This window comes from Prionailurus viverrinus, chromosome B4 (genome assembly GCF_022837055.1).
Source record: "Prionailurus viverrinus isolate Anna chromosome B4, UM_Priviv_1.0, whole genome shotgun sequence".
Classification (NCBI taxonomy): Eukaryota; Metazoa; Chordata; class Mammalia; order Carnivora; family Felidae; genus Prionailurus; species Prionailurus viverrinus.
The window spans coordinates 46,107,884-46,130,761 of NC_062567.1; the positions used below are offsets into that span (position 1 = coordinate 46,107,884).

Sequence of the window (22,878 nt, forward strand, 5' to 3'; positions counted from 1 at the left end):
TTAGTTACAAAAAAGACGTGAGCTGGAGCACACATCCCAGAGAAGAAAAACAGTATTGACAATATTCTCAGAATAGTGGAGTTTAAGAATGCCTTGGTCTCATCCATGATGTGAACATTTTCCTGAGAGCTTCCTGAAAACATTAGTAACATAGTTGGTGCCTTGTGCTCAAATTCGACAGGAGATCAGATTTGGGAGGTGTAAGTAATCTTAGCTGAAGTAACAATATGCCAATTCAAGTCAGTAAACGGAGTGTGAAATGTATCTGACTACACTGAGGTGGGGGTGGGGGGACCATTCACAGGGTGTGAAGATAGCTGTGCATTGTGGCAGGAAAATGGAAGGATAAATAGCGTATGGACCAGTGGGTAGCAAGGTAAGATTAGCATTCTACCTTCATATCCATCAAAAGACAGAAAGCCCGAAGAGGCAGGAAGGATAAAGACTAAGACAGAGACAAATCTGCGGAAAAGGGAAAGATATTTAGATCCACAGGAAAGGCTTACACAGAGAAAGATGTACAGATAAACCTATGTCATAGAGCTGTCCGTGTGTGGCTTGACCCTCCCAGACCGCTTACTCTCTCTTTCAATCTCTCTCTCTCTCTCTCTCTCTCTCTCTCTTTCTCCCCACCCCCCACCCCCACAGGACAGGACATGGTGTGCACCCATCCTCCCTTGCTTCCTGAGTTTTTTAGGGGCGCTGCTAGCCATTTTGCTAAGAAGAGCCCCTGCTTTGTAGTATGTGGCCAAGGAGATAATTTATCTCATTGAAGCACCGGGAAGACTTAGCCTTAAAGAGCCTCCAGTGTCTTTTGGACTCTTTTACTTCTGGACATTGAATAACGGACCACATTCAACTGAACACCAGAAAGGTCCAGACGCTCTGCAAAGGGCAGGAAGCACAGCACTTCCGAAGAAGAGTTTTCTTGGCCCTTGGCTGGTTGGGCTGAGTTTTTGTTGTTGTTGTTTCTAAGTGCAATAATTTTTGTATGTGTGATTTTATCAGGAAGTTGAATTGTTTTCTACCCACATGACCGATCAAGCCCGTAGCCCAAGAGGGAACAGGCATTGTTAGTATCAAATTATACCTCATTGTTAAAAAGCGGCATGGCCACACATGAGGAAATGGTAATTCTGCTTCACGGAAATTGAACTGGCAAAATCTGTACTCCGACATTCAGATGCTGGATCAGGAGGGGGGGAGGGTGCAGGGGGGAAGAGAGAGGGGTTGTACCCACGGATCAACTGCATATCTTTTCCAAATATGAAGAGCTGTAATTCAGCTTCAAAGTAGAGTAGGAAAAATATTTAAGTCTTAATTGTTCTAGTTCTTGATGGTTTTTTTCCTTATTAACAGCTAAGTGTTTTTTCCTTGGCCCTCTTGAACTAATGTCACCCTCCAGATTCTTTTTCAACAAATCAGATCTGGTTCAGAATGGTTTTAAGAAGGACTCGTTAGACTCCACTGCTGTCTGAGCAACCCTGGTGCCTGGAGTTTGCATTCCTTTATCTGTTGACCTGCATACATGTGAAAGCTGTTTCTTTGAGAACTGTAGGCTGTGAAAACGCACTTTCTTTCCCCCAAAGAGCTGGGAACTTATGAAGTTATGGCAATGAGCTGCAGCATGCTAGGACAATTATTTGGCGGCGTTTTTGGGTAATATTGTCAGGCGTTTCTATGGATTCCAGCGTTTGATTTCTTTTCGTTTGGTTTCATTTTTGGTTGTCCGTTTGATTTTAACCAGTGTTAACTAGTAACATTTTATTCTTCCGATTTTGTACAATTCCAGTACATGACTGTGTATTGTGACATTTGACGGCATTGTGAAGCCTGTTATTTTGTGTCACTTCCTTAAAAAACAAGAGGTGATGGTACGGATATACAAAGGAAAACATTCTGAGTGGAAAGTAAACACAAGCTGACTGCTTCACTGTGGCAACGTGGCTGTCCTGCCTCCCCGTGCGCGTGCGCGTGTTCTCCTCTGTGCATCTGATCTGATGGCTGCCCCTCGCCCTGGCTTCCCTTCATTCCCGATCATCTTCATGAAGCCATGTACCCAGGATCAGCTTAATATTTTATCGGTGACCTTAGTGGTGGTGAAGGATGCCAAGTGAACAGCTCCACACCCTACTGTCTCTCGTCACCGAGGAGCCCTGGCCACCGCGGACCTTGGCACAGTTCTGTGCAAGACCTGGCCAGCGAGTGTCAGGTTCACCTTGCAGGGGGAACAGCAGAAGATGCCCACACCCTGCAGGTTAACAGCTTGGGCTCCTCAGGCATTGTCAGTTCTTACCTCCTTTCCTCTCCTTCTCGCCTCCCTGCTGCCACCTCCTCTTCTCACCCCTACCTCTTCATTTCCCTTCTTGGACATGTTAATAATGTATCACCCGCTCCATTCGCAGGAACACACAGGGCTAAAGAGAGGTGGCGAGTGTATGTGTGACATCCTTAGATTTTCACACAAGGACAGGTCAGGAGTGACGTGTGCAAACTTGGATGAGCCGATAAGGTGCATGGGTAAGCCGGAATCCATTTCGTTTTCGTAGGCTGGAATATTACTTCCCCTGAAACTTAAAGCACTTCATAAATATTTCATGTTTTTCTTGAGCACCCCTTCAGGGATCAAATAGTACCAGATCAACTTTCCCAAAAGAGAAAATGAAGTATCCAGAGTTTAGACTGGAGACTCAAGAGTTTAGACCACAGAAAGGGCACACGAAAGCACTTTTCCAGATGGCTCCCTCAGGGGTCTCCCCAGCAGTCACTTTGTCCATTGGTACGCTGGTGCTCCTGAAACTATAGAATTTAGAGTGGGGAAAGCATCCATCCATCAGAAGGCTTGGATTTTGAGAGATGCAAGACAGCTCAAGAGGGGCAGAGAGAGAGTGAGAGAACCCCAAGCAGTCTGTGCACTGACTCGCGAACCATGAGATCGTGACCTAGCTGAAGTCAAGAGTCGGGTGCTTAACCGACAGAGCCACCCGGCACCCGAGAAGTCTTGGATTTTAATCCCAACAGATGTCTTTGGAACTTGCCTCTCCTGAATCTCAGTTCACCAACTGTAGCAGTGACCTCCTCAGAGCTCTCTATTTTTCAGGTATAAAGAGTATCAGCATGATAATTCACCCAAAGATGCTCTGTATCTCGTCCCTTCAGGTACCCTAAAACCATTTTAAGCAGCTGCATTTTCACTCCAGGACTCAGTGTGAGCATTCAGAGCGGAGGCTGCCAGGGCCTCTGTATTATTAATAAGGTGTTTTGTTTTGTAATCATCTGAGTCGTGCTATAACCTTCTAAACATAGAGGCGCTTAGCACATGCAGTTCATACTAGCCTACGTGGTACAGAGAGAGAGGAAGACTTTATCATCACAAAATATTTAACTTGGAGTGCTATTGAGATCAGATTTCCTCACTGCAAAAGTCAGTTTCTGAAGTTAATTGAGAAACTACCATGAAGGCTTAATTTATAAATTTAATATCTAATACCAACATATCCACCACCACACACGCTTTTATGTAACTTGAAAAAGAAAAAGAAAAGTGACGAATTACAACATTTTTTTAGGACAGCATTTTGATTCAAGGCTTATAAATTTTCCAGTACAAAGTCAATGTTACCCCTCCAAATTTAAAATGAGAGAAGCTAGTAAGATTATTTTAATCTTTTATAAAATCTTTTATCAGATTTTCTAATGTCTTTTGTTATAAAAGCTGTCCCTGCCCCCCCCCCACTCCCACTCCCCCAAAGGCAATCCATCTCTCAAGGAAGGTGTGGTATTAACATATAAAGCAGGATCTGGAGACTTTGGATCTGAATTTTTTGCAGACCATATGATAGCTGCTTGCTAGTGGGTTGGCCCTTAGCCAAGGAGTTAAAGTTACTGAATCCAATCTCTAAGAGCCAAAATCCTCCCTGCTTTCTAGCAAGGAGGCCTTCCTTTCCACCTCAGGAAATGTCTGATGTAATGTGCCTCAAATTAGCTGGCTCGCTTCCTGGCTCACAGCTTTCTAGCCTGGTGTTCGGCACAGGCTCAGAGTCCAGAGGCCATGCCCGGGACTAAATATAACATCTACTTTGGCCAAAGGGGTTATAAAGCAACCAAAACATAACATATGCAGACTCCTACCCCTAGTTTTTCACAGCATTTGACGCATTTGAAAAACAACTAAGTTATGACATCTCTGACACTGGGCCTCCCAGAACAGCCAGAGGCTTTTTGTCAGTTTCAGCCCATGCAATGGCAAGGCCTGATCCCGGCGGAGCCCTCAATTAAAGATGGGTACGGTGTGTAGCTCGGGGAGTCGTATCTCCAGGGACATTAAGAAACTGAAGGTTGTCCAGGGGCGCCTGGGTGGCTCTGTCGGTTAAGCGTCCGACTTCAGCTCAGGTCATCATCTCACGGTTCCGTGAGTTCGGGCCCGCATCCTGTGGTGTCCTCTGTCTTCGGATCCTGGCTCCCAATCTCTGCCCCTCCCATGTTTTCTCTCCCTCTCTCTCTCTCTCAAAGATAAATAAACATTTTTAAAAAAAGGAGAAGAAGAAACTGCAGGCTGTCCAAGGCAGTCACCAGAACCATTAGGGATGTGGAAAACAACAGGTCAAAATTACAAGACTTGAGAAAAGTGAGACTGTTAAGCCCGGAGTAAAGGAAGTTTCCTTTGTTTATTCAATCATTAATTCAACAAATATTTGTTTACCTAATCATGTTGAATGAATCAACCAACCAAGGAAAGATTTCTTGACCCCGTGCAATAGGCTAGGCACCATCGTAAGCACAAACGGTGCCATATGCTATCTTCTAAAAAGACATATAAAAATATGTCATGGAATCAATTTTGTCGTTGTTGGAAGGACCAAGAAAACATCAGTCAAGACTTCTTCAACATGTTTCACTTATATATCTCAAAACTTAATATATTTTCTGCAGTGAGGGGCCAGTGAGGATAATGGTGTTGGGCTTTTCCCCTATGGTTTATAGAACAGCAATACTAGGTTCCCATCGTCTTTGTTGCTCATCAGTCACCACAGACCGTGACATAGTCCCTCTTCCTTGATGAGAATCATCATATATCTCCCTGGAAGATGGCAGATTCTTTTCTACTGAACCCTTCCAGTATGTAGGATTGCCCCCTCACCAGGCAGTCCATCGCTTCATTTGTCAGAAAGCATTACCAGCATTCCCTTCCTCTGTCTGCACATCTAAGGACTTTACTGACACTAACGATGTAGGAGTCTGTGCCTCTCATGGATATAGGCTTGAAGCCCAAGTCACTTTCCCATTTTGGTAAAAGGGCAGGTGCTGTGTGAGTGCTAGAGTCCAGAGCTGCTTGGGACAGAGACCTAATTTCAAGCCATTCAATTTGAGAAACAGCCGATTTCTAACCCTCTCGAAAAATGATTTATTTACTCAACATCCCTTACGAGGCACTGGGGCTGTGAAGATGGATGAAACAAGGTTCTTACCTCAAGGAATTTACATTCTATTTGGGGAAATTTGAAGTGAAACTAAGGGCAACAAAGTGTTACAGATGCTGTGATAGGAAAACATAAAGCATCCAATGCAGGCTCAAGAGCAGGATAGATGTTTGTTTTCTTGAAGGGCCAAAAAAGACTACACTGCCACATTAAAGTATTAAAGACTATTGAACTATATTAAGGAATGCTAATGATGTACACTCATTTTGCAATCAGCAAGCATTCAGAAAACCCATTGTATCATTCACCAGGGCCCATGTGAGTAACCTAACCTCAAATCCTGCCTTCTGAAACGTTTCTTTTTCACTTGACTCTAAAGTGACAATTTCTTTCCAAGCCTCCACAGACAGCTCCAGCTCATGTGTTATTCAGCAGAATGCAATGAATTTACTGTTCCTGCAAACGTAACAGAGCCTATTGGGGCTACATTTTCCAGCTACTTGCGATTAGTGCTGTCCAAGGCAAGATAGGCAGAAATGCTAAACTCCACTCCTTGGCCTGTGACCCCTGATGATCACCCAGGAGCAACCTTCCATCTCTGTCCATCTGTCTATCTATCTATCTATCTATCTATCATCTATCTATTTCCATCCCTCCAGATCAAGATGGTGATGCCAAAAATACAGAAGGAGGCTGGGGCCCCAAATCACTACCTGGAGCAGGAATGAATGCCTGCTGCACCGACTCATGATGTGACCAAGTAACACATTTCCATTGTGTTCTCACAGTGATTATGGTATCGTCAGCTCTGGCTGTCACCCTGCTCTTAAATAATATGGCAGCACCAGGCTATGCTTTACAACTGTGTGTGGCTTCAGTTACCGTGGGAGTTTTCCTGGGCAGTGGTGTGGACTTCCCAATAAAGTTCCCAGAAGGCAGGTGAGAGATGAAACAGGGCAGAGCAAGGTCACCCCACAATGCAAACAAGTGCTCAGGAAAAGGCCACAGGAGCAATGATGTTTCTTTTAATAAATATAGTTTTCTATGGAAATATATGCCTTCTTCTCCAGAAGTGGTTTTCCCCCACGTTAGATCTCTCCTTCTCTTTGTCACCCCGTTTTAAACCCTATAACAAGACCATTATATAGGAACCCCACTTGAGGTCTTTAGCCTTGAATGAGGCTATTGACTCTGAATCAAAGTCCAGGGTTTCTGTGAACAACAGGCCCCACAGTGGTTTCCAACCAATAAAAGCCCAAACACACAGGAGGCCGTGAGGCTCGGCAAGGGAGGTGAAGCTCAGCCAGCCGTGCCTTCGTGTCTTGTACATCACGGTAGGTTCCAGAGCAGCGGCTAGAAGTTCAAAGCCAGCTGGCACAAAGTATTTTTGTTCACTTCTACGAATACCAAAAAGTCCAAAGGGCCATTTAAACTACAGAGAGGTCACTGCAACCACTACTGCCTTTACAAATAGAAAACAGAATGGTCTCGAAGGGCCCCTTTATGTCCAAAACCAAACTGGATCACGTCCCCCCCTCCCTTAACCTGTGAGTGAACTTGGGAAGCAGCATCGCAGGGTGGATCAGTTTAGAACAAGGGGCTGTAGATGGAGAGAGACTTGAGCTGAGATTCTGTGCCTGACTGTGACTCAGTTATCTCATCTGTGAAATAGGCATGGTGATGGTAGCTTTATGGTAGCACAGGGCTTCAAGAAGATAAAGGAAACATGTGGTGGGGCTGAAAACAATACCTGGAGAAACAGCATATTGCATAGCTGGCGGGGACAAGCAAACCTCCCATAGTCTCCAAGGGCCATCTTGGAATTCTTGAATAGATTTGGTAAGAGCATCTGGAGCTGGTCCCTGAACTGGGCTGGGTTAGTTTCCCCAGGATGACAAGTGAACCCTCACCTCCATTCCTACCACACACAGTCACAAACCTCAGAATATAAAGGAGGTGCAGCCTGTGACCCAGTGTGGACTCCTGGGTCATAGGCATGTGGTGCCGAAGCAGGAGCTGGTCCTCCAGATGGTCCGGGCCTGACTTTCTACTTTGCCTCTCTACTACCCGGTGCATCAACAGTGTGTATTTTGCATCTGGGTGCACAGAACCCCCACTCGAGGCAAAGCCATGCCACGGCCTGATTCGCATTCAGTGAAAACGTCTGTAATTGGGCAGGCAAGCTGTGCAAATTCACTGCATAAAACAATGTGTGAAAAGCCGACCACTTCTTCGAAGACAAAGAGGCTGATCTGTACAAACTGTAAGATGCAAGAGTTACGAGTTAACCCTCCTCGGTGTACTGAAGAATACAGGCTCGGAGTGAGCAGACGCCCCTGGGGACACCGCTCGATGCCTGAGAGAATGAGTCTCCTTGTCTGTGAGCGGGAATAAGAAGAGTTTCCCCGACAGGGTCGTGTTGAGGATTACACGTAAAGCCCTTGGTGTGGTGCCTGGCGGTTTGAGGACGCGGAGTGACAACTGAAGGGCAGACTTGGAGTTCCAGCGGCCCGTGCTTGTCAGAGCAGGGGGCCCTTGAGAAGTCACCACCGCTGAGCCCAAGTGTCCCCACAAAGTACAAGCAGCCCCGTGGAGTTGTGCTGAGACTCAGAGCTGGTTGTGTAAAGCACCAGCTGGGGGCCTGGCAGCGTCTGCGTGGCGTAAATGCCGTCCGGTTCTCCAAGCCTCTCGGCGGGTTCCGAACACCAAACCTCCCGCTCATTCCAGCACTGAGGCGTCCCCAGAGTAGGCGTGTCCCGTTGATTCCTGGATCCCCTGCGGGAGCACTTCTCGTGAGATCCCGTCCATGAGGCCCGCTCCCCAGGTTAGCAGTTAAAACCCTCCGCGCTGAGTGCTGCCACACTGGGGGTCAGCCACTCGGTAAGGGAGGCCCCACCTGCGCACGTACATCTGACAGGGGTGTGGGAAACGCAGTCTGACGATTGCTAAAAGAAGTGAGAAGCACCCAAGCAATTTCCAGAGAGCTGTTTTAATTTGCGTTTTGTAAATCCACTGCACTGTCACCAAGGCATAAAACAACAGTCATTTTTCTTTTTTTTTTTTTTCTTTTTCCTATTGCTACAAGACAAATGAAATGAATTACCTAAATGTCTACACTCTGCCCTATAAGACTGGTTGTAGTGAAGAGGTAATAAATTCACTTCCCTGGGCTGCTTTCCTGATGCGAAATGTGTCTTCACTTATTGGCTGCAAAATACTGGGTTGCTGTCATTAAGACTCTAGATCTTGTCGCCTTGCAAAGGGCTATATTTTGTAAGCTAGACAACAGATCGTGGCAATTGTCTTCGCCTGTGGCTCAATGGCTCTGCCACTTTCATCTTGTGACTGGTCACGCTGATTCTCTTACCACATGCCTCAGGGGAGCCGAAGAAGACCCTGTCACTGTTGTTTACTAGATAAACCACACCACAGACTGACTTGCAGCAAATGTGTACCTCTTCCTGGTTCCAGCCCGGCCATCACCAGGAAAACTGGGACCAGGATCAGCTAGTATTTGACAATTTATCAGCATCCTCTATAATGTCTACTTCAAAGCCTATGTATGAAACTAAAGAGATGATATCCAAAGGCTATTTTCCTGTCTAAATAAAGTATTCCTTTGAAGGGGTGGTCAGCCACCTGAAATTTCCCAACGGTGTAAATGCTGAGATGAGATCTAATTGTGGGCATGGAATAATCAGCTCCCAATAAAGCTTCATGTTCACCTGCAAGGGCCTTTGTGGAGGAGGGAACCTATGAGACCTGGGCCAGGGGCTTCCAAATGAGGCTCCGTTGTCTCCTCTCTGCAGCGTCGGCGACAGAAGCTCTGACTTTATCTGTTTGATACAGTGGTATGTTATATAAAATTTCATGTTTTGAAAGGATGCTTTTTATGCTTCCAATTTTTTTTTTATACACTGGCCTATGATATCTGAGGGTAAAGATTTGTAGGATATGCAGAAGTCCAAGAGAGCGGAGTCCAAATTTAGTTTTTCTACTTACTGTGTGACATTGTACAAACTACTTGACTTATGTCTGAGTTTCAGCCTCATTATCTGTAAAATCTGTAATGTGAAAGATCGTAGGGTACTGAATTTGGTTCTTGTTTCCCTTTCCCTAGAATAGATGGGGAGCAGAAGGACTTAGCGGGTGATACCAGCTTAAAGTAAGAAACTTTAAAACAGGACAAGCTATACATATTAATTTCTCACTGTGTGTGTGTTATTCCTTGTTTTTCCATTATCTGCAAGAGACTGTTCATTTGGGGGGATGACAGGAATAACTAATGTTGGAGAAATCATGCTCCACTCCGCAGCCAGGCTTCAGGGACACGGAAAGAAGCAGGAATTGGGCCAAGTGCCTGGGACTACAGTCAGGAAGGAAAGAGCTCATGGGACCAGCCTGGACCAGGACCATCTGGGCCTGGCAGGAGCCCTGAATCATTGCCCATCCCATCCCCACACCGAACCAAAGGCATACTTTCTAATATTGTTCCGGTCTCCTTGCACGAGCATTGAGAGGAGAGTGCACAGACCCAGTTCTGGTGAGAACTCTAACATAATCCCTCATGCAGCCTCTATAAATTTACTTTTCGAAAACAAGTGAATCTCAATTTCCTACAGATTTTCTTAGAGAAAAGTATTGGAAGGAAGAGTTTTACGTGATTAGAGTATCCTATGACCCAGTGCATCTTAAGTGGAGGGAAAGAGAAAATTTACTGCTCAACTCTTATAAGCAGTATAAGACTACAGTCATTGGGCTAAGGAAACTCACTGGCTCTTTGGGGATAATTCCCCAACAGTGCAGCAAGCTAGGCTTGAACAGTTAGTCCTGCTGAAATGAGGAGGCAAAGATCAGAGGTCAGGGCACTGGAAGGGGCTAGAATTTCCAAAGAAGGGCACCAGAGTGGAACTATTTGTGCAGAGACTGGCCACAGAAATCTGGAAGTGAATCCCCAGTTTGCAGAGGGTAACATCACCCAGTGTTTAGCAGAGCGTGGCTGCCAAAAGGGTGAGAGTGGAATAGAGCTACCAGCGGAAGCTGTGCTGGGGGACATTAGAGGTCCAGCCCAGCAAAAGGGAAGAGACCTGTTTAACACCCTTTAACACTTTGGGAATCTATCTGAGATAGATTCACCCTAGAAATTCGTCCAAAAAAGGAAATGCCTTAGAAGTAAGGAATTCCTTAGAAGTAAGACTCCACAGTAAAAACTACTCTTGACAGGTACAGACAAAGCCTAAAATTAAGCGATAACCAGATATGCAGAACAGAGAGAGCTTGTAGATAAAGCAAATCAAGTTAGAAGACCTTGTGAAACACTTTGAGCCATCAGGATCCATCCTTTGCATAAAATCAAAGACATACAAGTTCAAAGTGATCAGCCAGTACTGAATTGCTTGCCAGAACAAGAATACTCTTCAAAGAAAGATAACAGGTTCTAGAGTATATAAAACATATCTATAATGCCAGGTATGTAATAAGAAAAAATTACTACACATGCAAGGAAAATGGAAACTAGAACCCACAGTGGGAGAGAGAAAAAGCAATCAATAGAAACTGAGCCTGAGATGACCCAAATGTTGGATTTGGCAGATAAGGATTATAAAGTAGCTTTTATGTGCTAAAAAAATTTTGTTTAAAGTCATTCAAAGAATTGAAGAGAAATATTTTAATGAGTAAACAGATAGTCTCAGCACAGAAATGAAAGTTAAATAAAAGCACGAAATGTAAAGCCTACAACTAATAAAATACAATAACTGAAAAGAAAAATACTCTGTATTAACAGCATGTTGGAAAAAAGATCACAGGGGTAGGAGAGAGGAGAGCTGGTGAGCCTGAATACATAGTAACATAAATTTTCCAATCTGAAGAATGGGAAAAAAATTTCATTAAGAGACACCGAGATTGCTGGGATGATATCAACTGGCTTAACATACATGAAATAGGAGGCCAAGGAGAGGAAGAGAGAAAGCAGAAAAAAGTACTGGAAAGAGTATGGGCTTCGATAATGGGAAAACATTATTCATTGAGGTGCACACAGGATAAATACCAAGAAAACTACATCTATTAACTTTATAATCAACCTGTTGAAAATGAAAGACACTGGGAAAAAAATCCTGAAAACAGCCAGAAGGAAAAAGCATGAATGGTGACTGACTTACCATTACGAACAATGGAAGCCACAGATCAGTGGAATAACACTTCTAAAGTTCTAGAATAAAAACTGGCAACCTACATTTCTATATTCAGTGAAATGTGTACTTTAAAAAGCAAGGTGACTCCAAGTTTGGGCCCAGATGGAATCAGAGAAACTGGATTTACCCTCTAGCCTGAAAAATTAAAAAACAAGCAAAACGTATGAAATTTAGGAAAGAACAGTTTTCAATATACTGGACACTGGGCATTAAATGGCTGTGATCATTGAAAGATGAAAATCAAATGAAAAAAACCCTACAAGTGCTCCAGCTTTCTACCTAGATATTGTCTCCAACCTGGACTGCAGGGAGGGAGAGCCCACTTGGAGTTCACAGACTCCTTGAGTTGAGGACACAAATCTTATAATGTAGCAAGGACAGAGGGGCTAAGGTTCATAGCACAGAGTAATTGAGAGGAGGAAGCTGTGTGAATAGAGAGTTCTGGAGATCTCTATAGGATCTCCACAGAGACTTAAGTTGAAAATGAACCAGTGCAGGCACATGAGAAAATGCTCAAGGTTGAGGAAAGAACCACCTGAAAGGTTTGGAGGAACAATTCTCAGAGCTCACACAGAACCAGGAATAGTTCTTATCACCATTGGCTAGAGTAGAAAACATGCTGATTCATGGAACAAGAGGTTGGGTATTCAGAAGGGTTTTGCCTCAAGAGTGGCATAAAATTAGGTTTAATGCAAATGCCACTCTCAAGTTCCACCTAACAAAGGCAAGATCAGAAAGAACCAAACTCTTTCCCAGTAACTTCACAGCATCCCAAAACAAAGCATGAAGATATTTATAGGAATGCAAAAGAATCCAAAAAGGCAAAACCTACAATGTCTTTAATCTGATTAAAAATCACCAGGCACATAAAGAAGCAAAGAAGTAACACTCCATAAAGCATTAAAAAGATCAATTAAAATTAACCTGTAAGTTATGATGATAGAACCCATAAACAAGAACATTAAGACATATATTTTAACTGTATTCTCTACGATTTTTTTAGAATTCATTTTGAGGGAGGGCAGGGGCAGAGAGAGAGAGAGGGAGAGAGAGAATCCCTGCACTGTTAGTGCAGAGCCTGATGCAGGGCTCAATCTCATGAACCGTGAGATCATGACCTGAGCTGAAACCAAGAGCCGGACACTTAACTAACTTGAGCCACCCAGGCACCCCTGTATTCTCTATGATTGGTAAAGTTAAAGAAATATTGAGCAAATGGAGACATGGGAGATATTTTGAAATATCAAATCAAGCTTTCAGAGATGGAAACTCTAATGTCTGAAATGAAAAATACAATGAAAGAGACTAAAATCAGACTAGAAACTCCAGAAGAGTAGTGAACTTGAAGACAGCAACAGAAACCACCCAAAATGAAACTCTGAGAAAAAGGACTGGGTAAAAATTAAAGGAGCATCAATGAACTTGGGAAAACATCAAATGGTCTAATATACATGCAACTGGGAGACTTTCAAGGCTAGAAAGGCAGGAGGGACAGAGAAAAAAAAAAGGAAGTAATAATTGCTGAAAATGTTGCCAAATTTAGTAAAAACTGCGATCCCACAATTCCAAGACGCTCAGTGAACACAAAGAACAAGAAGAAAACTACACAAAGGCCACGCCATAATCAGATGGTTTAACCAGTCAAGAGATCACCAGTTTGGCAGCTGCAATTAATCCGGTAGCAGTGGGTGATTCTAGTTTCTAGTTTCCCCCCTCCTACTTTTTCAGAACCAACTTCACTACACCCCCTCAGAGATACGAGCATCAAGTGTCCAGAATCCTCTCCTCAAAGGTCTCTGTCCCAGGTCCTCATGGCATCTCTCCTCTGTGCTCCTGAAGCACCAGCACCAACGCCAGACGGTGCCTCCCCCAAGGCTCTGGATCCAAGATTTCTAGGTCCCTTCCCTCAGACTTCTAAATGCTAATAAACCCAAACCCTTCCTTTGCTCCCCCAGACCAAGGTGTGGAAGCTGTGTCCTGTTATTACTCAGTGTTGTCTTTTTGCCTATTTAACCAATTCTTTAAGTTAAATACCATTTAAACAAGAGAAGGATGAATGCATCTTGTTAGGTGAAAGTATGAACTTTTAAAAATTATTAGATGGAATCTCAAATAAGTATAGAAGAGTAAGTATACAGGCCAAGTAGCCAGAACTGGAATGGATTGTTTATTGAGCTCTTTCAAATCTACCCCTTTTCTCATGTTTATGATTTGGGGCTTTGCCAGGTGTGTTCCCAACGGATTCTGCCCAAGGAGTGTGCTACGGGCAGACAAGAAGCTAGAGGGGGCAAGGCACTTGCTCCCTTCTGTTTTACTTCCTGATCATATTAACATCACCCTCATAATAGTTCTTTACTCTAGAAGTAGCAATTGATCCCCAGCAGGTTCCAGTTACTGGTTTGTTTGTTTTCCCCCCACACTCCCAGAGCAGCCTCACTGTGCCCTCAAGGAAATCTGAGTACCAGCTGGCTGGCGTGGTCTCCTGAGGTCTGCATCCCAGCTCTGTGGGTTTGCTTCACTGTTTCCTCAGCTGAATTCTTATCTGAATTCCTGAGGCAATGGCACCAGACAGGTTGTGCCTCCTTCTCAGAGGTTTGTGTACCAGCTGTGGGGTCTTTCCTCTAAACTTCTCAGGTACCACAGACCAAACTCCTCAGATGTCTGGATCCAAAGTCTGCAGTCCCTCTCCCTCAAAGATTCGAAATTCTGTTAAGCCCAGTTCTCCCCTTTGTTACCACAGCCCAGAAGGAGGTAACTGCTTCCTGTAATCACCACTGTGGTGCTATTTTCCATTGGAGTTTTATAGCATAAGGACATCCTTATAAATTACACCAGTTCTTGTAATATCACTTATGTCACAATACACTCAGGTTATCTCACCTTTCCTATCTATTTTCTCTTGTCTTATCGAGAGAAGATTTTCCACATTTTCAGAGATTTTCAATAAGGGCCAAGTTATAAATGTGTGCCTGTGCTTACGACATGGAAAAGATCTAGAGTCATGTTCATCATTCTCTTGGGGGGAAATTAGACCTGGGAAGCTGTTTCCTTATCTACAAAATAAAACTCAGAGAGTTACTGCAGAAACCTCAGTAAGCATTTCTGTGGAAGCACTTAGTAATCGTAAGTGCCGTGCACTTTTGTTTTTACTACTGTGACCAGTTCTGACTAGATGGTAGAAGGAAAAGATAATGAAACAAGAGAGGTGGAAAGAAGAGAAACCAGTGGATAAAGTATTCTAGAATGATTTTTACCCACTCCGAAATATACTGGAAATCAATCAAAAACACAATAAATAAAAAAAGGGCGGTCTCTGTTCTTCCCATTCCATTCAACCCTGATCCACAGTCTACATACCAAAGACCCCATTTGTCAATGAGACAGAAGCCATTTATTAACATACAGCAAATACTGTTTATTGCAGACTTTCCAGCTGACTCATGTGAAAAAGGCACTATGAAAATTAATGAATCTAGATAATCTCTCTAAATGGATTTATGTTAAAATATACAACATTCTTACATAACATCTGTTTTATATATGTGAAATAATATAACATTTAATGACAAAAATTGTGTTTCCAAAAATAACATTTGTTGAAGGTTAAGTATCTTTCTTTTCTCTATCTAGAATCTTTCACAGGATTAAAATATGTGTAAATTAAGTGTTTCTTATTACCAGAAAAACTTGACACAGATAAACACATAAAATGGCCCCAATATCCATTTAACTACTTATATCAATATTCAGAACTGAGGCTTTCATTAGCAAAATACTGTGACGCACACCAATGTGGGCTACTTCCTGTGATACGTTCTGACGGCATATGACCTCTTTTCCACTTGTGCTTTCTCATATATAAGAACACAATATAGATAATAAGCAGAATATAAACTAAATCAAAACACAGGCTATACAAGGAGTTGTGATCAACAGAGCCATGATACATAAAATGTCTTGGGAATGTTCCATAGGTTTATATTTGCATGTCCAAGGCCTTGTTGTATTTTACAGTTCATTAAATGTTTTGATTTTTTTAAAAAACTGTTGGCATTAAGAACTTTAAATAAATGTAAATAATTCTATCATTGAGTATGTCAAAGAAGAGACCTAAGTAAGCAGAGGCTAGCCTACAGTAAGCTACAGTCTGAATGACAGACACCAGAGTCATGGGCAAAACTGAAATCAACAGATTTTAAATCATGGGCAATATCTTTGTTTTGCTGCAAGAAATAAATTCACCACTGTCAAAAAAAAAAAAAAATGCTGGCTTATCCACTGAGATGGGGATGAAATAATTAATCCAATAAAGGAAACCTGACCTTGGTAAAATAGGCAAAATATTTCCCAAGGGCAGAACATCTATTAAAATTATTCAGTTTTAATAAAAAATAATAGGCCAGGAAACAAGTCCTCTGATTTCTTATGTTTGCATTGTTTCTTTATGGTGATAAATTAAGTATTCCAAGAAATAAGGATCTGACATTCCCTTCATGGCTTCTTAAAACAAAGCACATTGGAATAATGCCAAACATTTCAATGGAGTTTAAAAACAAATTAGTGACTGCTCCCCTCATCAAAAGATTCCACTCCCGAATCACTAGCAGCAGCACTGATTTTTTCCTGTCGTCTTCGCATGATTTCTTGCAACTCGGAGCTGCCGCTGTTATCCTGAAAATTAAACATGGTCAGACAAGATGGTTACTGGTTTGTGCAAGCTGCAGGTCATGTAATGAAATGGTTCAGGGTAAAAGTCCTTTGTTTTTCCTCTAATATCTCTTGGGGAAAACTGAAGGCTGCCCTTCCTGTAAGTGATGCTTCTGGACTTCACTAATCCATCACATGAATCATTTTCTCATTTATGGGAAGTCTTAAGGCAATTCATTCACTATGCCTTTTACTTGAACATGATAAAGATAAATCAATAATGTATGTGGAATGCCCCAGACTCCCTGGGAGAAAGAAAATATGTATACAATAAACATGATAAGATGGTGAATTATCAAAGAACCCTCTTAAGTCCAGCAAGATGTTCATCTGCCTTTAGGGGATTCTAAATTAGGCTCAGAGACTGGGCTCAGAATACGCCAAAGTTCCCTTCAGAATACACGAAGGTTCTGACCCTCTGACATCATGTCAGCTCTCCTGCTTGCCAAGCCCTACCTACGATCCCTGTGCATCCTCCTTATTCTGCTCTCATCAATGGAAGTTTCTGGCAACTCAGATGAGTAATGTAAAAGATGGACTAGATGCAAGAGAAGGGTATAATGGGAAGGCAGTTGAGGAAGGTGAAGAACCTCAGGTACTCAGTCCGCCTCAGCTCACATCCAGAGGAATGGAAGCCAGAGATCAAGAGATACTTTTGAGGACAAAGTATAGGCAGTCTGAAACCAAGGAATTCGGGAATTCTGGAACTTTCTATCCTACTCTTAAGAAGTAATTTTATATACTCTCAATAAAATTAAAATATATAATGGTAAAAAAAAACTGCCTCAGAAAAGATATAATTCTTATTCATATTCAATAGAAAGAAAGCCTAATACAGAACACCCCGGGGATTCATCTAATATGGAACTCCCAAGATCAGGACCATAGGAAACATTTCCAAGGAAATAAAATTTCTCCTAAGAGTGGTTACAGGGTCGCATGCATGAAGCTACTTCAGTCTGACTTATTTAACTGTTGAATTTAGATGATACACCTGCTAGAGAAAATTATGTATCAATTTTACACCAAAGCCAATATCCTTTCATTTGAGTCGAAGCATAATTTTGTGAAAGTTATTAAGAGCTGTGAGATATAACAGTTTGAAACTGCTACTCTTACACAGCCCATTTTAAGAAGAATAGGATATTGGAAGCTTAAGGATATTCAATCTAAAAAACATTCATTCTCTTCCTTTTGTACACACAGCTAGGACTAAATAATTACTCTTCAGCACTATTTTCAGGGATCCCTACCTACTATTGTCCCTCTGATTATTTAGATATATAACAAGACCTAAGACACAAAGCCAGAGTTTTAAGACCTTAAAACCACTAACCTACTGGAATCCTCCAAACTCAATATTAAGAACAGGCCAAAGAGTTCTGGCCTCTTAAGGCATTTACTCAGAAGTGAATGTCCATTATCGTGTCAAAATTTAAATTCCTACAGAAGTAGTTAATGCATATAAAATCAGCACATTGGGCTTTTCATTAACTGTTCAAAAGCATATGCTCCAAGCTTCATGTTACAGGAGCATTTATGATAAATTAATCTTCCTGCAAATGGTCATTGATGGTCTCCAAGGATAAATTTGTAAAAGCTGAGTCAAATCTAATTCAGCTCTCTGTGAAAGGGAAAATAACCAATGTGGACATCAACAGCTGATTTCAGAGCTTTCAATTTGCAGACCACACTCCTGATTAATGCAGAAAAACACCACCTCAGGTTGACAAGTCCTACCTCTAGTGCAGCTTTTTGTACAGTGATTTGGCTAAAGACTCTGGGCCCTTCAGGGCAGACTGTCTTCAGTTCATCTTTATTGAGAGAGAAAAGCTGTGCACCGTTTAATACTCCAAGACTATTGACAGTCCTGAAAAACACAGAAGAAAGAAAAAGAAATGCAGCATTAAAAATATTATCTAGGTAAAACATGGGGTGCCTGGGTGGCTCAGTCGGCTGAGTGTCCAACTTTGGCTCGAGTCACGATCTCGTGGCTTGTGAGTTTGAGCCCCGCATTGGGCTCCGTGCGACAGCTCAGAGCCTAGAGCCTGCTTCGGATTCTGGGTCTCTTCTCTCTGCCCCTCCCATGCTCATGCTCTGTCTCTCAATAATAAATAAATGTTAAAAAAAATTTTTTTTAATTATCTAGCTAAAACAAAAGAAAAAAATTTTCTGGTCCTGCTATAACCTCTCTTTTCCAAGTGTTCCATACAATGAAACTCTTATAAAATGGTACTTTGGAAAAAAAAAAAAAAAATGGTACTTTGGTACTTATTACGGCACTAACAAGGGACTCTCGTGATGATGACCTTGAGGCTATATAAGATGATTATGAAGTATCAAAAAGGAGCTGATTGTGTTTAGTACCATTATTGTTGAGTACCAATTCCTTGAAATACAGGGCTTCATAGGGGGAACAGATAACTTTCTAGTAACCGGGCAACAGACTAACCTGTGTATCTCATTCACTCATGTTGGGTATGTGAGTTTATAATATTAAAGTTCCCTTAAATATGTATTACTGAAATAGTTCATTGTATCAAATACACATTTATTATTTTCAGATTTTTAGACTATAAATAGAATCTTTACCATGGGTTTACCAAGGGAAAAGCTCTATTACGTTATAATCTACGATAGGTAACTTATTTTTTTATTTGGCTGAGAATCTAAATTTTGCAGTCGATAAAAAGATATGTCCTCCACGGTCTGGGGAGTCTAGCTAAGACCTTTGTCCTCCCCTGTGTAACCTGATGTGAGGGAAAGGAAGCTACCACCTCAAAGCTACTGACAGTTTGCTTAAGGGACCGATGGTAAGCAGACACCATCACCTACAAAATAGAGCACCACCAAATTGTAGTTATTATTATAGTATAGAGTTTTAGCTGTAAATATCTATAGCTATTTCCTGAGCATGGAACACGTGCAGTCTGGGCTTCCCAAAGTTTTAAAGAGTCATTTGTGGCGTCTTAGCGACCAAACTGAAAAGAAGGCAGATTCTACACAAAGAAGTGTAAAGTATTCCCAGAGACACTTACACAGGGCTGAACCCCTTTGACTGTAACCACGTCTTCACGTCTTCTGGTGTGGAGTCATAAGTGATATTGACAACTGGCACGTTCTGCCGTGGCACGTGGAACCTCTTCTGCGCGGCACTCCGACCAATGGTGAGTCTGTGGATGAGCTCGTCCTGCACTTCCTCCATCTGAGATTTCCTTCCTAGACACCAACACAGAGTAGGTTATTTCTGAAAACCCCTAACATGCGTCACTCTCTCTAGAACCCAGTGCCAAAAATCCTTTGACCCCAACTGGACTTATAATCTAGCATTCCCACCATCTTCCCTTTCATCCTCAACCAGTACAAATCTCATGATCAATTATTGAAATCACTCCTTGGCTCTTCTCCTCTCTCTTCTTTGTACTCATTTGGCAAAACTCCACCCCTTGTTAAGTCTCACTTTCTGCTTATTCTGTGCCTGCACCTGCACACTGCATATAACACAACAATGCTGAATGATCTCATGTTAAATTCATGAATATGAACCTCAACCATGCTGTTAATGTTTCCTGACAATCGCACTGCATTTCCTTAGGCCCCTGCTCTCAAGTGGGGGAAATTTTGACCCCAGAGACATCTGGCAATGACTGGAGACACTTGTGGATGGCACAATGAGAGGGGAGGAGGAGAAAGAATGCAACTATCATGTAGTAGGTAGAGGCCTGGGATGCACAAAACATTCTACAGTGTCCTTGTCAGTCTCCTACAACAGAGAATTATCCAGTCCTGTGTCAACAAGGCTGAGAATCTGCCCTAGACCAAGTAAGACAAGTGCCCTAGACCACTGTTAGACAAGTATTTAGTATCTTCTTTCTCTGCAAACTTCCAACACTCATTTCCCAATTCTCACCCTGAACTGATGACTTCACTTTCCTAATGTCAAATAAAATAAGTTATAAGAGAACCTCCATAAGTTCCCCTAGTGGTTCACCTACCAGCACTTTCCTCGTGCACCCTTCCTTCCTTCCTTCCTTCCTTCCTTCCTTCCTTCCTTCCTCCCTCCCTTCCTTCCTCCCTCCCCCTGCCTTCCTCCCTCCCTTTCCTTCCTTCCTCCCTCCCTCCCTCTCTTCCTTTCTCTCTTTCTCCCTCCCTCCCTATTACACTATGGATGAACTGTTTCCATGCTCCTAAGGAAGGGCCACCCCTCTATGTGTGCACTAGACCCCATGTCCTCTGCCTATTTATTTATTTTTAATGTTATATGTATATTTGAGAGAGAGAGAGAGAGAGAGAGAGAGAGAGAGAGAGAGAGAGAGAGAGAACAGAAGCAGGGGAGGGGCAGAGAGAGATGGAGACACAGAATCCAAAGCAGGAGCAAGGCTCAATCTGTCAACACAGAGCCCAATGCAGGGCTTGAACTCACGAGCCGTGAGATCATGACCTGAGCTTGAGCTGAAGTCACAAGCTTAACCGAATGAGCCACCCAGGCACCTCTCCTCTGCCTATTTAATTTCTCCTCTACTTATCCTAGGTTCTCCATTTTCCTCTTTTATTGGATCATTTCATCAGCATACAAATACTATCAGTTTGTGATTGTTCCTCTTGCCTTTAAATAAACCCTTTCTTGACCCCATGTGCCTCCTAGCTATTGCCCATTTCTCTGCTCCCCTTTTCATAAATTCCATGAAAAGCTGTGTGTACTAGCTGACTCCTATTCTTGTTCTCCAATTTTCTCTTGAACTCACTGTTAAAAAATAAGACTTCTGGCCCCATCCCTCCACTACATTTTGCTAAACTACAGTCAATTCCCAGTCACTGTCTCACGTAACCTACCAGCAACATATGAAGAAGGTGCTCACTCCTTAAAATGCCTTCTTCCTGTGGCCTCCAGGACACCACACTCACCTGATTTTCCTCCTGTCTCGCTGGCCTCTCCTTCTCAGTATCCTTTTCTGATTCTTCTCATCTCCCCAGTAAGCAATGTTGAGGCACAATGCTTGGACCTCTCCTCTGCCTGCCCTCACTCCATCAACGAGCCGTATGCCCTTTAAAAGCTGCTGACTACCAAAATTACTTCTCTAGTCAGAACTCTGAAGCCATAAATGCCAGCCATCTTCTTGATATATTCGTTTGGGTATCTATTAGGTAGCTCAAATATAACATGTCCAAATCTGAAAGGCTTCTCTTCTTCCTGAAGCTTGCTTTTATGCTGCACTTCTCAGCTCAGTTCACGGGAATTCTATTTTTTCAGTTCCTCTGGCAAAATGCCACAGAGTCATGCTCGACTCCCCTTTGTCTTCTATTACATTCAATCCATCATCAAATTCTGTTAGTCCTATCGTCAAAATGTACGAAAAATCCAACCACTTTGCTCCATTTTTTTCTGTGACCGGCTTGGTCTGAGCCACGGGCCTATGTATGGCCTTCCTTCTATTCTCTACCATGGCACCCTGTGCACCTTCATTCGGTTTTCAATACAACAGTTAAAATGGCCTTTTTAAAATATAAGTCAGATATTGCAAGTCTTCTGCTCCAAACCTTTCCAAGTAATACAAATTACTCTCAGTGAAAGGCCTCAGAGAACCACCTCCTGAGGTAACTCCACTGTCCCCTGGAGCCCTCTGCTCTCACTCACGCTGGGCTCCTTGACGCTCTTGAAATTTAAGGGCCTCTGCCTGGAATGCTTTTCCCCCAGAATCCACTCAGTTTATTCTTTCCCCTCCTTTAGATTTCTCCTATTTAAAATTGCAACCCCCTTCCCAACAACACTTCCCATCCACATGGCTTTATTATTCTCCAAAACCACTTACCCCCTTCTAATATTCCTCATCAACTCAATCACTTAGGCAGCCATCTCTTGTTGTCAAAATACATGCCTGAAGAGAAAAGGGATGTTTGCCTGCAACTGCTGGAGCAGTTAAATATCCAGCGAATGCTCACTGAGTAAATGAATGACTGAGGCATTCTGCTGACTTTTTCACTGAGACTTTGAAAGGCATCATATACAAACTCCTAAATTAATAGCTAAGAGAACGGAGGTCAAAAGAGGAGAGATGATGCATCAAGATCACACTGTTGTTAATTAGCAGAATTTAGTTAGAACTGGATTTCCTGACTTTCAGCTCACGGTTGCTTTATGATCAAAGTCATTGAATCTACCTTTGATTAGGTTACATGTTATCCCTCTCCCCCACCCATTTTATGCTTATGGGAAATATGTGTATATGCACATATGTTTATGAGAAAAATGGGGAAAAAAATGAAGGTATAGGAAAGGGAATAATGTATTTGTGTATTTTAAAACATTACAGATTATATTATATATATTACATATATAATAGACATATTAAATATATATGTACATACACATATCTATATATATATAGATATAGATATAGATATATATAGATATAGATACATTATTTGTATGTTACCTTCAAGGATTAAATACAAAAACTGATACAGTAATCCAGTTAACTGATTACCTTGGCAACAGGCAATGACCTGGCCTCTAAAGGAGCTTTTTGTGACCACTGTTCTATGATCTTTTTTGTCTT

At 42.3% G+C, this 22,878-nt stretch overlaps 2 protein-coding genes across 5 annotated transcripts in view; one reads left to right on the forward strand and one right to left on the reverse strand.

The window, feature by feature from the left end:
• Nucleotides 1-1,185, forward strand: part of PTPRO (protein tyrosine phosphatase receptor type O) — a 117,940-nt gene extending 116,755 nt beyond the window's left edge. Inside the window, exon 27 of the mRNA XM_047867277.1 lies at nucleotides 649-1,185. The gene's annotated coding sequence lies outside the window, so the exon portion shown is untranslated. The remainder of the gene's footprint in view (nucleotides 1-648) is intronic.
• Nucleotides 1,186-15,008: 13,823 nt separating this feature from the next.
• The window catches only part of EPS8 (epidermal growth factor receptor pathway substrate 8), a 193,140-nt gene continuing 185,270 nt past the window's right edge, over nucleotides 15,009-22,878 (reverse strand). For all 4 annotated transcript variants that reach the window (XM_047866638.1, XM_047866635.1, XM_047866636.1 and 1 more), the window contains 3 exons: nucleotides 19,360-19,540; nucleotides 18,062-18,191; nucleotides 15,009-16,285 (listed from right to left, as the gene is read on the reverse strand). In XM_047866638.1, the coding sequence (XP_047722594.1) occupies nucleotides 16,172-16,285; nucleotides 18,062-18,191; nucleotides 19,360-19,540 (425 nt within the window). In that variant the 3' untranslated portion in view covers nucleotides 15,009-16,171. The remainder of the gene's footprint in view (nucleotides 16,286-18,061; nucleotides 18,192-19,359; nucleotides 19,541-22,878) is intronic.